Source organism: Miniopterus natalensis, chromosome 3 (genome assembly GCF_054644295.1).
Source record: "Miniopterus natalensis isolate mMinNat1 chromosome 3, mMinNat1.hap1, whole genome shotgun sequence".
NCBI lineage: Eukaryota > Metazoa > Chordata > Mammalia > Chiroptera > Miniopteridae > Miniopterus > Miniopterus natalensis.
The window spans coordinates 33,685,126-33,699,556 of NC_142083.1; the positions used below are offsets into that span (position 1 = coordinate 33,685,126).

A 14,431-nucleotide genomic window follows, 5' to 3' on the forward strand; every position below is an offset into this window, starting at 1 on the left:
AACAGGCAAGTGATAATATAGAGATACTATCTTTTAACATTTTGAATTCCAAAGTTCATTAAAAATAGATTCTCTATTTCAAAAATCCCTTTTCATGACAATATTTGTTTACCAGTGCTTGTCTTACGTTGAAGGTTAGGCCAAGCTGTCTCCTGGGTAGGAGAAGCTCAAATTTTCTTTGGATTTTGATTTTATCCAATCAATAACTGAAAAAAGAAAAATACTATAACAGCCTTTCATCTGATTTAGAAAGACTGAGTAGTGAGTTGGTTAACTAAAGAGTTGGAAATGATTAAAAAGTGATATGTACTTTAAACATTTTAATTTAACCCAAATATATGTGAATTCACTAGTCTTTTCAAGTAACACCTTCTTAAGACAATCACTATGAACCATGCTTATCACACATTGTTTCTGTTTTCCAGTTTTAAATTAACTTCTTCTAAGGTGAGGAACTTGAAGCAGTCTGAATGCAGGAATCTGGATTTTTATTATTTTCTTGACTTTTGGAACCCTTTTTCACCCATACTACAGCAATAGGAATTATATTTAGTAACTTACTTTCCAAAACGTTCTGTTCAGTGTTATTATAAACAGCAATACTTTTCCTTTTCACCCTCATATTTCATCAGTTTAAATATTTGGTGAAATTAGTTCATCATGATATCAAGCCTCGCCAGAAAAACAGGTGTGGAAGTAAGCGCAGCCGCTGGGAAGCCAGCTGGGGGCGTCCTGAGCGGGGAGCCCACGCGGAGAGCGCGAGCACCCAGCTGCCAGGCCCGCCCGGGTCAGTGTGTCGCGCCGTGGAAATAACCAGGCCATTCCTCGGCCTGGTGATGTCGAGAATGGTTAAGAGAGCTTTTTAGTATAAAGTAAAGAGGTAGAAGGCCCAGGAAATGATGGGAGAAAAACAAAAAAGAGTAATGTTTAAACAGAGACCCCAAAATGTGTAATTTTGTGAATAAATGGATAAGATGAGGACAAAAAGAAGAATAAAATAACGATACACATACGTGAAAGCAAAATGAACTCCTAGTTGAACACTTCAGGGGAAAATGTGCATATCCATTAAACCAAGATTGAATATACTTAGGATTTAGGTAAGCGGACCACCCTGGTGCGTTGGTTCAGCAGGAAATAGGGCGTCTTAGTCCCCCTAGAGTCATTTCAGGGACAGTGGAAGTAACTAGTGGAAAATGCACCTCAGATCAGATAGCCCCTTGTTTTAGGAGGCAGACCACTACTGGGAGTGACTGCTTTTAGGTAAATTACTTATTTGATCATTGCATTTGTCGCAGGGCAGCCTCGCGTAACCTATTACACAATTCTAATGACTGACGGTCCTTCAGGTAGATGATTCCTTATCTGAGCATCGCCCAGCTTGGGATATCAGACCTGCTCGCCCACAGTAATGGCAAGTGGGGAGTAAGTAATGAGAGAAGGAGCCAGGGCAGGGCATTTTCTCCTTCCTCCTCATTTCCAGGTGGGGCTTTCAGGCTCCTCCCCCTAATCATTCCTTTTCTCCACATCATGCGAAGCTTCAGGGCGTCCAGTGCAAGGTCATGTGGAAGGTAAATCAGTCCCTTCGACAGAGTATTTGGGCGAGGCTTTTGGCACGATCCAGCGCAGCCTACTCACTTTACAATAAAGTTGCCTGACACCTTGGCCACGGGTTGGATGGGGCAGAAATCAGTGTATTATTGGCCCGCTTTTGTGTTGGGAAATGCATTTCCTGTTGGACCAGGCACAGGTGTTACTCATACCAAGGTTTGTAGTGAGGAAATAACCATTCGTTGTTGTGGGACAGTCTTATGTGACCTATTACACACTTCTCAATTCCTCTCAAATTGGAAGCCAACTACTCTAAGAAGCTATGGTCCTTTTGCAGATTCTAAGGGTATCATATAAAACATATATGCTGTAGTCAGTGGAGAAAAAATGCCTAACACGTCTAATGCTAGGAAGGCTCTTGCTCTCATGATCTGTATGTACTTTTGTTAATTCTTGCCTGTTCTGACTTCTGTATTGGATTTTGTCTTGTCTGTGGAACAACTGAAAACATCAGGTAGCTATTGGAAAGTAGCCCACTCTGGAGACTGCCCCTTTCCTTCCTTCAGTAGTGAAGGTGGATTTGATGTCTTATGTATGAACTGTGATCTTTATTGAAAGAATTTTTTTAAAAAATCAATCTAGCCAAAGGCTCTTGGCCTGGAAGGGATGTTTGTAGCTGTCGGCATAGCTTGTGTGAGTTGAATTCCGGCTGGCGTGTGAACTTAAAAGTTGATCTCATGGTTTGCTGTACTCAGAAGCACCCTCTCCGCCCGTGAACCCTGACTCTCGTGCTCCTTTCCAGGGCAGTCTACTTTGTTCGGCATAAGGAATCCCGGCAGCGGTTTGCCATGAAGAAGATCAATAAGCAGAACCTCATTCTCCGGAACCAGATCCAGCAGGCCTTCGTGGAGCGCGACATCCTGACTTTTGCGGAGAACCCCTTTGTGGTCAGCATGTACTGCTCCTTTGAAACAAGGCGCCACTTGTGCATGGTCATGGAGTATGTGGAAGGTAAGTCAGCCTGACATGGAGAACATGACACCTGGACCCAGACCCTCCCCGCTCATGGCGTGGCTGAAGCTCTCTGTGTTTGGGCAACAAATGTTTGTAACCACCCAGGAACCAAGCCAGGCAGTGAGATGGCTGTCTTCCCAGTCATTATCTTGTGATAATTGCTTGTAAAGGGGCTGTTCTGTTCTAACAAAGGGAAAATTAGTGCTATTTGGAAAAAGGTTTTTCTTTTTTAATAGCTTTTAATCCTCACTATCTCCTCTCAGTTGGTCATTAAAGTTAGAATACAGATGATGGGATTTTTCTGCTTATTTTTATCACATATCATAAAAGCATTCATTACAATTGATCTCTTAAAGAATGAATTAAAAGTATATCCTTTTAGCACTCTCCTTCTGGGGAGCACACCCATGCCTTCCCCTTCCCCTTCCCGTTCTCCTTCCCCTTCTCCTTCCCCTTCACCTTCCCCTTCCCCCCACAGGCGTGCATCTCCTAAACTCTAAGGGTCCCCACGAGACTTGCAACCAGGGGAGCGATGGGCAGCGGCAGCTTGTCCCAGGCTAACCTCTTGAACCTGTCTCCAAGGCCCCTTTTCTCTGACTTTGCAGTAAGCTGACAGGAGCCCTACCTTGGCTCACTTTTGTCACTGTGACCTTTACTCCTCAGTGAGCCAGAGCAGCCCCGCCTAGGCTCTCTCCTGTTGCTTCTTCTGCCCTAGGCCTTTCCTTATTTCACTGTCCCCAGCTTTAATAAACAAACTCTCAAAATTAAAAAGTATATCCTTTCTGGCCTATAGTAGGAAATTAACAGTGAGGGGAAAGGAGATACATTTCAGAAACTCTAGCTCCTTTTTTAGGTTTGTGGTCTACCTCTTAAGTGCTCCAAGTAATCTTATTTTCATCAATTTTACATGAAGTTTATGAGTATTTGAGTGGCTGTGACTTGTTGACATAAGCAGTTAATAAAATGAATTGATCAGCAAGGGCCAAAACAATTTTTAAAGCATCTAATTTAAGCTCTTATAATTACAAGAGAATCCCAAAGCTGTAAAACTAGAAAAAAACATTAAACATCATTTAGTTCGACCTTTTTATGTTGCAGATGAGTGAACTGAAACCCAAGAAAGGGGGAGACTTACTAGATAGTTAGTGGTAGATATAAGACAAAAATACAGCTTGCCTGATTTTCACCAATTGGTCTTTTTACCGCACTGGTACTTTGCTTTATTGACCTTTGTTATGGTTATTTTAACAGCTAACATTTATCACGTGTTTAACGTGTGTTGGCAGTGTCCTCAAGTCTTTACACAGATGACCTCATTTAATCTTCACAGTAATCCTAAGAGGAATGACACTTACTCTCCTGATATTCCTGATGAAAGAACCAACATGAGTTTCCCTAAGACCTCCCCACCTTGTAACCATCAGACACTAGGATCTGAACTCAGGCAGCCTGATTCTAGAATCTGTGTTTTATACTGGCATGTTTTAAATCGTCACCATGTTCCTGAAATTATGCTAGCAGTTTTTCACATTTCAGTTCCACATCAGAGCCAAACCTGATCTCTAATGAGTACTTCCTCTAGAATAAAAATCTGTATTTTCTCCACACCACATCTTAATTAGAAGCATGATTACTTAACACACAGTCTCCACTTGTGAATATGCTGTGCTGTGTCCGGGGGTGCAGGCCATCCCCTTTGAGATTCTGCCATCTAAACGGAATGTCTCCTTCAATCCTCGCTAGTACTGTACCTGCTTCACTTCTTCTTTGTGTCCTAGGGGGTGACTGTGCTACGTTAATGAAGAACATGGGTCCTCTCCCCGTCGACATGGCCAGGATGTACTTTGCTGAGACGGTCCTGGCCTTGGAGTATCTGCACAATTATGGGATTGTCCACAGGGATTTGAAGCCAGACAAGTATGTACAGTCATGAAACATGCCTTTTAATACAATATAAAAGCTCCTTAGGTCTATAAAACTAATTTCTTTTAATGCTGTTTTGCACATTTTAAAACCTTGCCATAATGTGCCCAAATGTATTATTTTAAATGAGTTATTTTACCATAATGAGTATATGTGGTAATCTTTTAAAGGCTGTGATGCTGATTATAATGGCTTATAGGAAACAAAAGAAAAAGGTGATTTTTATGCCAGGGTTAGGTAATTTTTAAAAAAGCTTTATTCTGTAAACTTTTGAATAGCTACATGGACTGCTACTAGTTTTCTGGATAGTTTCTGCATTTGGTATCATGCTGAGGTAATCCTTTTCTATGGAAAGATGACATACTTGCTATTATATTCTGTTTTACTCATAATTTAAAATTTCTTAATCTAGCTAGAGTTCATTATGGTGTCTGATTTGAGATACTGATAGACTGTTTTTCTCCAAATGACTATTCATCTTGACACCACTTACTAAATGTTTCATGCTTTCTCCACTAATTTGAAAAGCCTCTAAATGCATTACATGTTAATATGTATAGCTTTTATGTGAGCAGAAAATTGTATGATTTTGGAAATTGCAGGAAAACATTTTTCTTTAAATATTTTTTGTAATGCACAACATGTCCAAGCAAAGACGACTGTTAGAATTTTAGCATATTTCCTTTCAGTAGCTCCCCCCCCAACTTCTCTATTCCTTTAATTTTTAATTAATTGAAATTTTGATTTTTCCCCTAAAATGAAAATTTTTAAACATGTAAACTCATAAAGCTGTCAAATGTGAATGTGTTGCATGTGTAAGAAATGTTTTGTGCTTAATGAGTAGAGATTCAGATTCAAGCCAGAAGTTGAAATCTGAAACAATACTACATTTTCCAGGCCCAGTTCCTTATCTTAGGTCTCGTTTGAGCCACAGATGGGTTGCTTATCTTAGTTTCTGATGCCTGACGTGGTACACTGTTGGTAGCCCTTTCTCTTCTTTTTTCTTATTCTGAAAATAGATGTCAGAGCTCCACACTTGAATTTTCTGAGTTTCAGGCTGTAGATGGTATTGTATACGGCGGCTTCAGCGAAGAGGAGCTGGGCCTGGTCTCCGGCCCTCCCTCGAGAATTACACTCAGCTGCCAGATGCTCGTATTTGACGCTTCCCCGTGACTTTCTCTCTTCCCAGGCTGGGTTTCTAACAAGGTTGACACTTATATACTAAATAGTCTTACAGTTGACAAGAGGAGGGAAAGAGCAAAGAAAAAGGAATGCTTTTCAAAGCGAGTGTTGTAATATATGTCCTTCTGCTTCCTAGTTTGTTGGTCACCTCCATGGGGCACATAAAGCTGACAGATTTTGGCCTCTCCAAGGTGGGCCTGATGAGCATGACCACCAATCTGTACGAGGGGCACATTGAGAAGGACGCGCGCGAGTTCCTGGACAAGCAGGTGAGCGCGCGTGGGCGCGGGCCTGCGGAGAGATGCCGCCCGCGGGCTTGGGAGGCAGCGCCCGTCCTGGGGTTGAGATGTCTGTACCAGCCTCGCATTTAATAAAGTGCGAATGGCCTCCGCTTCTCTCCCCGGGCCTCCTGGAACTGTCCGTCCCTCCCCATTCCTCCCCCGCCATTATGGTCTATTAGCAAGACGAGCGGCCTAATTGCCCGCCAGTGAGCGCGAGGGAGACAAATGGGAAGCTGCTTTGGAAGGAGCGCGGGAGTCTCAGTGGAGCACTCGGGAAACTCATGACGCATCGGACCGCGCGGCGCTAAAACCCCAGCCACGGCCCATTTCCCTTCCAGCATGCCTCATTACCATGTGCCCACAATCTGTTCATTGTGAAGTTACTTACGGTAAACACATCTCAACTGCCATGCTTTCATAAAGTAGCCAGGATGTGAATATATTTTGGCCATATAAACGCTAAAACTATCTGAGAGTGACACATAGAAAAAGGCATGATTTTAAATTTAAGGATTACAAATGTTTTTAATATTGAAAAACAGGTAAAATTACCAAACAGGGCCAAGTGATCGATTTGAAGTGGCTCATTACAAATAGTTAGACTTCAGAGTAGAATTTTAAACTCCCCTTCTTTGGTACTTAAATAATTGATTGCCCTGGGTATTGGGGATGCTGACTTACAATTGCTGTTCCTAAATTCTTTGTCCGTGTGGTTCCATGTGGTTAGGCAGGTGCACTCTGGGCAAAATAATTGATGTTTAGCCCTCTTGTTCAATTTAATTTCTGTCCAATGTTTCAATTACTCTAATATTGCAATCATCTCTCAGGTCTGCGGCACGCCTGAATACATTGCACCAGAAGTGATTCTGAGGCAGGGCTACGGGAAGCCTGTGGACTGGTGGGCCATGGGGATTATCCTCTATGAATTTCTGGTTGGATGCGTGCCATTCTTTGGGGACACTCCAGAAGAGCTATTTGGACAAGTCATCAGTGGTAAATATCATCAGGAGTTAGCTTTAAGCCACCATTGGGAAGCAGCTATTTCATGTAATTTTATGAAGTATCACCGTATTTACTACTAAAGTGTTAACCTTTGTCAAACAGTTTAGCCAGCAGATGAAAAGAACTCACTCATCATCACACATAACTGACTTTCACAACACCCAGAGAGCAATTTGGGCTGAAAATCGAGCCGAGGAAGTTCTGTTAACATGGAATTTGGAAATGTGCTGGCAGCGTAACCGGTTTTTATGGCACGCTTTTTCTGCAAAAGAAATTGGTGTGGGACTTGCAAATGAGTTCCTTGCTGTCCAGTCCTCCTTTCTATAACAGCAAAGTTGCACCAGGGAAGAGAGGGTTAATGTGGGTAACATTTACAGAAATGGGAAAAATGGCTAAAGGCACAGTGAAGAAATTAACAAAAGTATAATAAATCCTAAAATAAATGTCTACCAAATAATAAATAATGAGAATGGGAAGGCAGCAAATTTAATCCACAGATTGCTAATGATTTCATTGGTAGTTGTTACAGTGTAATGTTATTTCTGTAACAGCTGTTCATCTTTCATTTAAAATTCAATAACCTTTAGATCTTAACCCTCAAGCTGACCCTAACTATTATTATGTGGCTCTTGGCAAAATGAAATGATAATTAAATAGGCTCTATTACTACCCTACCTGCTGTTTTTATAAATTTCCCCTAAGCATAGATCAAAAAGGCCTCTTTTTTTCAGTTTGTCAGTCATTACTGACATCTCTATCACCTACCTCTAGTCCACTCTGGACTGTGCTTATGGGATCCAACCGTGGAAATGGGGGGAACGTTCATTTTTGAAGCCCTTTAACCACAGCATTATTTTCTGTCATTAACTTTGCAAGTCAGGTGTATATGTAAACTTCAACAAAGTAGATTTGTGAGTTGCCTGCAGTGAATAACCCTTTTATACAGTATCTTAGCTGTTTATGGATTTATAACTAGGCTGTTTTCTGGTATACCAAGGCCTGAATGGCAAGAGGAATCAACTGTTTAATTAACACAAGCAGCAAATGCTGGCTTTGTTCTCCATGCCTTACGGCTCAGATGCATATTCATGTTTTATTTTCCAAATCAGATTTAAACTACAGCAGAGGAAGCTAGAGGCAGGCACGCACAGAAATAACTCATGTTTTTATTGCATTTCCATGCACGCATGCATGCACACCTATCTTCAGGCAAACGCCTTTAGAATGTAGAACACAGTCTAATATTTCGGACAGATTTTAAATACTTCCATTACTATATTACTTTGGATTTTTTTCTTCTTCCTCAGTGTTAGCATTTTGACCTTTCCTTTGTCTCTGGCAATAGTTATTTTTACAAAATTACTTTTTGCTTCTTGGAGCTGCAGAACTCTATGGCTGAGGGTAGTAGGAGAGAAAATCTACTCAGATGATCCCCAGATGGGTGACCACCTGAAATGCAGGTGTTAGAGTTTCCAATCTATTGAGTCCTTTTAATAACTAGAAAGAGCAATTTGTTGTGAGCCAGTTCCACCAAAGAAAAATCAATCGAAAAGGCAAATGAAAGATGCCACTTACTGAAGTGGTCCCTCCCTGCCTTGCTGAGAGCTGAGCTCTTCATGTCTTGCGAAACAATGCTTCTAAAACTTGCCTGAGCCTAGGCATCAACTGGTGATCCTGTTAACATGCATTTGCTGATTCAGTAGGTCTGGGGTGGGGCCCGGAAATCTGCATTTCTAACAAATTCCCAGGGGATGTCCATGCTGTTGGGACATGGACCACCATTGGAGCAATAATATTGTAAACAACTTCTCTTCCTTCTAGATGAGATCAACTGGCCTGAGAAAGACGAGGCACCACCGCCCGATGCCCAGGATCTCATTACCTTGCTTCTCAGGCAGAATCCCCTGGAGAGGCTGGGAACAGGTTAGAGCACATATGTTTTAATTTTGCTAATATGCAAGAAATAATGTCTACGTGGAACACTCAGAGGTTTGCGTTTGTCTTTTTTTTTCTTGCATAGGAAACATCTGTTAGTTGATGTAGAACATGACCACAACACATTATAACAATAGTATTCTGGATTTTTTTTCTTCTGATTCAGAGCAGTACATGCACTAGAAGCATTGGGTGCTGTTGTTTGTCTTTGCTGTGTGTGTGTGGTTTTTTTATTGTTTTGCAAAGCAGAAATTATTCTTAATTTGTTTCAATGAGTAAAATTTCTCTGGAAGAAAACCTCAGTGGGCCATGTAGCTCTTCTGTCCTGAAATGCATGCATCTTAAATAATTTGAAACTGAGGATTAGAAATGTGGAGCTTTTGTTGTTTGGAGTTTTTTTTAAAAATCTGTACTCCCAGAAGGATTTGACCCAGCTTGTTACTGTCTACAGGCTTTGAAACGGGTTGTCAGTTCTTGAACTGATTACCAGGAATGAGCGCCTGGGGTTGAACCGTGCTGTCCCATCGTGATGATCAGCACCAGGGCCCAAGAAAGAGGGTGAAAACTATTGACTCTCGGGAATAAGGACATGACAGATTTGTTAGTTGCTGATTATTTTTCCTGATAGCTCTGCTACCAGTTTTTTCTTTCTGCTTCCTCTTTCCCTTTTCTCCCTTACATTCTGAATAGACAGATTTAGAGATACCAAGAGAGAGTCCCAGCCTGCCCTACTATGTGGGTTTATATAGATGAGACTAAGTCTTAAGTATAAACATACCACACACACAGTTAGACAGTAGTCACAATTACCATCAGTAAAAATTGGCTTGATGGGTTCTTTACTGAGCTGTTTCATTCTACTACATTTTAATAGAAATGTCAGAAAACTTGGAAGAAATTAGTCTTTCCCTCCTTTTTTCCAAGACAAAAACCATTTGCAGCAGCTCCATATATTTACCTTATGATGTTCTCCACATTTGCCTGTAGTTTCTCTAGTTGGAGGGCTCTGTTCTGTTCTTGCTAAAGTATGGAATGCAAATAAAGATTTATTGAAACGCAGAGATGCCATCCGTTGACATTGTCTATGGCTGCCTTCATGCTACAGTGACAAAGCTGAGTAATCATGACAATCTGGATGGCTGACAAAGCCTGAAATATTTACTCTTTGGCTCTACAGAAAAACCTTACAGACTCTGAGTCAGAGAATCGGTTTAAAAGCAGGGCTCAGTTGGGAAAACTGTCTCGAGTGGCGCCTCTCACGGGAGTCCCGTGCGCCTCTTTGCCTTTTTCAGAGGATGAGTGCCTTAAACTAGGGAAGGCAAGTCGGTGGAAGGTGAGGGCGCAGACGCTGCAGTCAGGCTGAGTTTGAACCCCGGCTGTAGCTCAGTTGGTTAGAGCATCGCCCCGATACACCAAGGTTGCGGGTTCGATCTCGGGTCAGGGCATATACGAGAATCAGCCAGTGAATAAATAAATAAGTGGGACAACAAATCAATGTCTCTGTCTCTCTCAAGACATCAATCAATCAATAAAAGTTATAAATCTCAGCTGCGTGACCATGGGCTGGTTATTTCCCTTGCTGTGCCTCACGTCCTCTGTAAAATGAAGCGTGTAGCAGCACCTCACAGGATCATTGCGAGGATACGAGGTCACCCACTCTGGCTCTTGAGCCAGGTGTGACCGCCGCTGCTGGCATTGTCCTTTTCATTTTCTGCATGTGTCGTCATGCTTCCCCTTTGGACACATGAGACACAGAAGGGGTGGTGCCCCTACCTTCGAGCTGATTGAACTCTTTGAACAGAGTCCTTTCCATTTCTTTTCTCTCTGTCTGGCTTTTCTCTTCTCTGAAGTGACTAGCAAACTTGTTATTTCCCACCCTGTGTGACCTGCTGTTGGATGTGCTTTATGGGTCAAGAGATAAGAGTAGCTGTCAAAGACTCGGTGTCAGGGCTCCTATGGGGCAGAGTTTTGAGGAGTGATCTTTGCTCACTTGAGCCAAATATGAAAAGCAGTGGCATTTTAAGATTGCCCTGCAACGGTACACATATCTATTTATATGTCCCAGTCAACTGTCCCGAGGAACTGTTGTCTGAGGTATGACTAAAATCTTACTACAATCAGCCCGCCCCTTCTAAAGAGTCCCCTTCCCTTCAGTGTTCCTGTGCCAGTTTGGAGAGTTTTCCACTTAAAATTCTGCCCACTTCCCTCCTGGAAGAATACTTGGGTTCTTGATTGAATTTGATTTAATGAGACAGGGCTACGATGATGGTCAGCACGTCATGTTTATATATTACGTGCTGCATATTATCTCCGCACATTTCCTCCTTGACTGCTGCCTTCGGTCTTTTCAGGCTCGACAGTTTGAGAAACATATCTCCTAGCACAAGCTCAAAAGAGACCTTTGAAAGACCCTGCCCCAGCTCTTAGCATTGTCAAGAAGTGCTTGCTGGTAGGGCTCAGAGGCCGAGGCTGAGAATCCCGCAGGCCTGCCATGCTGTGTCCAGTGACAGCATTTTGGATTTAATGCATATTTTGCGGGGAAAATAATGCACCATGAAAATGTGTGAATGCATTTTTGCCCGAGAGACTAGGGAGGCTGAGAAAAGGAGTGTGAAGAACATAATGGATGTTCAAGGAACTTCCATGAAAGGAGAGAAAAAGTCAAGGGACAACATTAGGGCCAAAGCATAACTTGCAGTTTGGGAACTTGTTGAACTTGAACTGGACTTTTGAACTTGTAGAGTATTGAGTGACAACCTGGCTCATTGGATTTCAGAGCTGCTCAGATGCGACTGACTTCCACCCATGTACCGTGTATTTCCACATTTACTGGGGATCCGGAGTGGTTTTTTCAGTGCCCTGAATCTCAGTTTTCTAATCTATGAAATGGGCACGTTATACACCTCACAGGAGTATTGTGAGGACTGCATGGAAATGTGTTCACGAAGGTACCTAGTCCATTGACCTAGTACATAATAGGAATACAGGAAGCTTTCGGTTTCCCTCTCTACCAGTAAATTTTTACAAGAGCTGTCATTTGCATGCATCCTGTGTCCTATGATTTGAGTCTGGCTCATAACGTTTTCGTCTTTATTGTGCCAACAGTTTAGCCCAGAGATAATTTTACCCCAGTGTGTCCTTTTCATTTTTTTGTTCCCCATCTCTCCAAAAGTGCATGAAAAACAAGACCCAGTGGTAAGCAACCTTCTCTCAGTGGGGCACAAAGGCCAAAGGGTGAGAAATGTGAGCTGGGTCAGCAGGTGGCTGTGACTCCATGGAGAGGCCCATTTGTCATATATTCTCACCAGCTTGTGTTCCAAAGGGTTGTAGGCGGAGGAGTGAACTGTGCTTTTTTGGATAAAGCTGAGTGACCTCAGAGTGTCAGAGCTACCGTTTGGTGTGGCCCTGTGAGCAGCAGGTGAAATGATGGGCATTGGAGCATGGTGTGTGGTGATCACAAAGTAGGGTTGACTCTTTGGGCCTCAGTGTTGCTGACACAATGAGGAAGTTGGCTAGAGAAATATTAAAGCCCTTTAACTTCTCCAAGATAAGACCACTAGAAGAAGCTGTCACTGGCAGCTGTGTTTGGGACATTGACTGGGCTGGAGGAGTGCCGGGATGCCTGTAAGACTGGAGCTGGACTATGCAGAGATGCCGTGAGAACAGCCTCAGGAATTGGCTGTTCAGCTCAGTTCCCCATTATTGGCAGCTGTGAATCCATCTGCATATCGATACAAGAAGGTTGGCAGGGTAGGATCCAAACTAAACCATTTATATGACATGGCCTGTGACACAGAGGATGGACGTGGGTGTTTTAGACAGACCTTACTCAGCCCTCTAACCTTACTCGGGGGTTGCGGTCCAGTTTACTTCGCTGCTTACTCATTTCCCCTCCCAAAAATGGAGTTGATAGTGCCTCCTATGTGGGGTTAAAGGAAACACAGAATCTCCAGTGCAATACTTGTCAACCCTCAAATGACAGCTGCCAATACTGTAGCTGTTGTCATCAACATCAGACTTCAGGATTGTGCCATGAACACGGGGGAGGCCTGCATGGGATCCCAGATGAAGATTCTAATCAAATGCTTTGTAAAGAATCTGTTCCCTCTTTTGGGGGGTGATTTTCCCCCTCTGCTCTTTTCTCTCTATTGTTTTCACACCACTGGTTTTCCCTGTCTGGATTTAGAGCTCTGGTCCTCACCCTGTGCTAGAGGGGACTGCTGGGGACAGAGCCCCAACGAACCACACAGACGGCTCCCCCACTCCCAGATCCACGCCCGTTTTTCATTCAGCTTGCATTTCTCATTCTTTTCCTTTCGTGGCCCCCTGAGGACAGGAGGAGAAGCAGGGGTGACAGCTGCAGTAAAGAGGCATCTGCATCACATCCAGAGGGGCATGTCCTGACAGGGAGGCTGACTAGACCCTGGTCCCAGTCTTGGGAGAAACCTCTCTTCCCGGTGGTTTTTCAGGGTTGGTTCTGCCTTAGCTCCCTGTCAGCAGGGTGGTGTCTCTGGCAGGGCAGTGGCCTGACTCTTACACTGTGATTCTATAGCATGTGCACCTTCTCTTCACATGGGGCATAGCGTAATACTTAGATGGGGCCTGCCCTTCAAAATCACTCTCTAAAATCATGAACTGAATTAAAAACATTATTTCACTGAATTGTACTGTTGTGCTGAGTTGGCTAAAAGGAAACCTAAAACTTAGGAATTGTGATTGATTTTCACTCCATGAATTATAAATCTATCAAATGGTTTCCCGTTTCTTAGTTAAGAATCTGTAATCCACAGAATCTAATTTCTACCTATGTTAATGAGCAATCCAATAAAATTGAATGGTAACCATTATATACTATTTAGGGAAAATTCATCTTTATTAACCCAACCTCCAGGGGAAATATTGCTGTGAACACATTTCTTGCCTTGTTAGAATTTCTTTGGATTTGTAATGAGCAAGTGTGCTTGGGGCCAAGTGCGTCCATGTCCCCAGGTTCAGCATAATGTGATTTTAAGCGGCCACATCGTTAACCTTTGAAAAATGAAGAAGCCCTGGAAAAATGACCAACGAAGAGCCGTGCCACAGTGACTGCTTTAGCCAAAGCAAATCTGCTGATGAATTATGGGGAAATTTGGGGGTGTTTGGGTTGTAGAATGAAAAAGTAAGATTTCCATGACTTTTTTATTTCTCTGTTGATTTTTTTTGGTGGTTCTTAAAAACAATTGTGTACCTTTACTTGGAGGATAGTGTAACGCTTTCCCCCGTCCTTCCCCTCCCTGCCCCCAGGTGGCGCCTACGAGGTCAAACAGCATCGCTTCTTCCGCTCTTTAGACTGGAACAGTTTGCTGAGGCAGAAGGCGGAGTTTATTCCCCAGCTGGAGTCCGAGGATGACACGAGTTATTTTGATAGTACGTATATTGTCTGACATAAAACACTGCAGAAAGTGATCTCTGCTGCTCAGAGGACCTTCCAGTCTAGAACCTATGAGTTCTTAAATATAATGTTGCTTTGGTACAGAAATTAATAATTAATAATTAAAATACTG

General features: G+C 42.7%; 1 protein-coding gene across 1 annotated transcript in view; it reads left to right on the top strand.

The window, feature by feature from the left end:
* Positions 1–14,431, top strand: part of MAST4 (microtubule associated serine/threonine kinase family member 4) — a 152,128-nt gene that overhangs the window by 112,468 nt on the left and 25,229 nt on the right. Inside the window, exons 12-17 of the mRNA XM_087815399.1 lie at positions 2,354–2,562; positions 4,344–4,482; positions 5,807–5,939; positions 6,779–6,944; positions 8,775–8,876; positions 14,172–14,294. Coding sequence (XP_087671525.1) covers positions 2,354–2,562; positions 4,344–4,482; positions 5,807–5,939; positions 6,779–6,944; positions 8,775–8,876; positions 14,172–14,294 — 872 coding nt within the window. The remainder of the gene's footprint in view (positions 1–2,353; positions 2,563–4,343; positions 4,483–5,806; positions 5,940–6,778; positions 6,945–8,774; positions 8,877–14,171; positions 14,295–14,431) is intronic.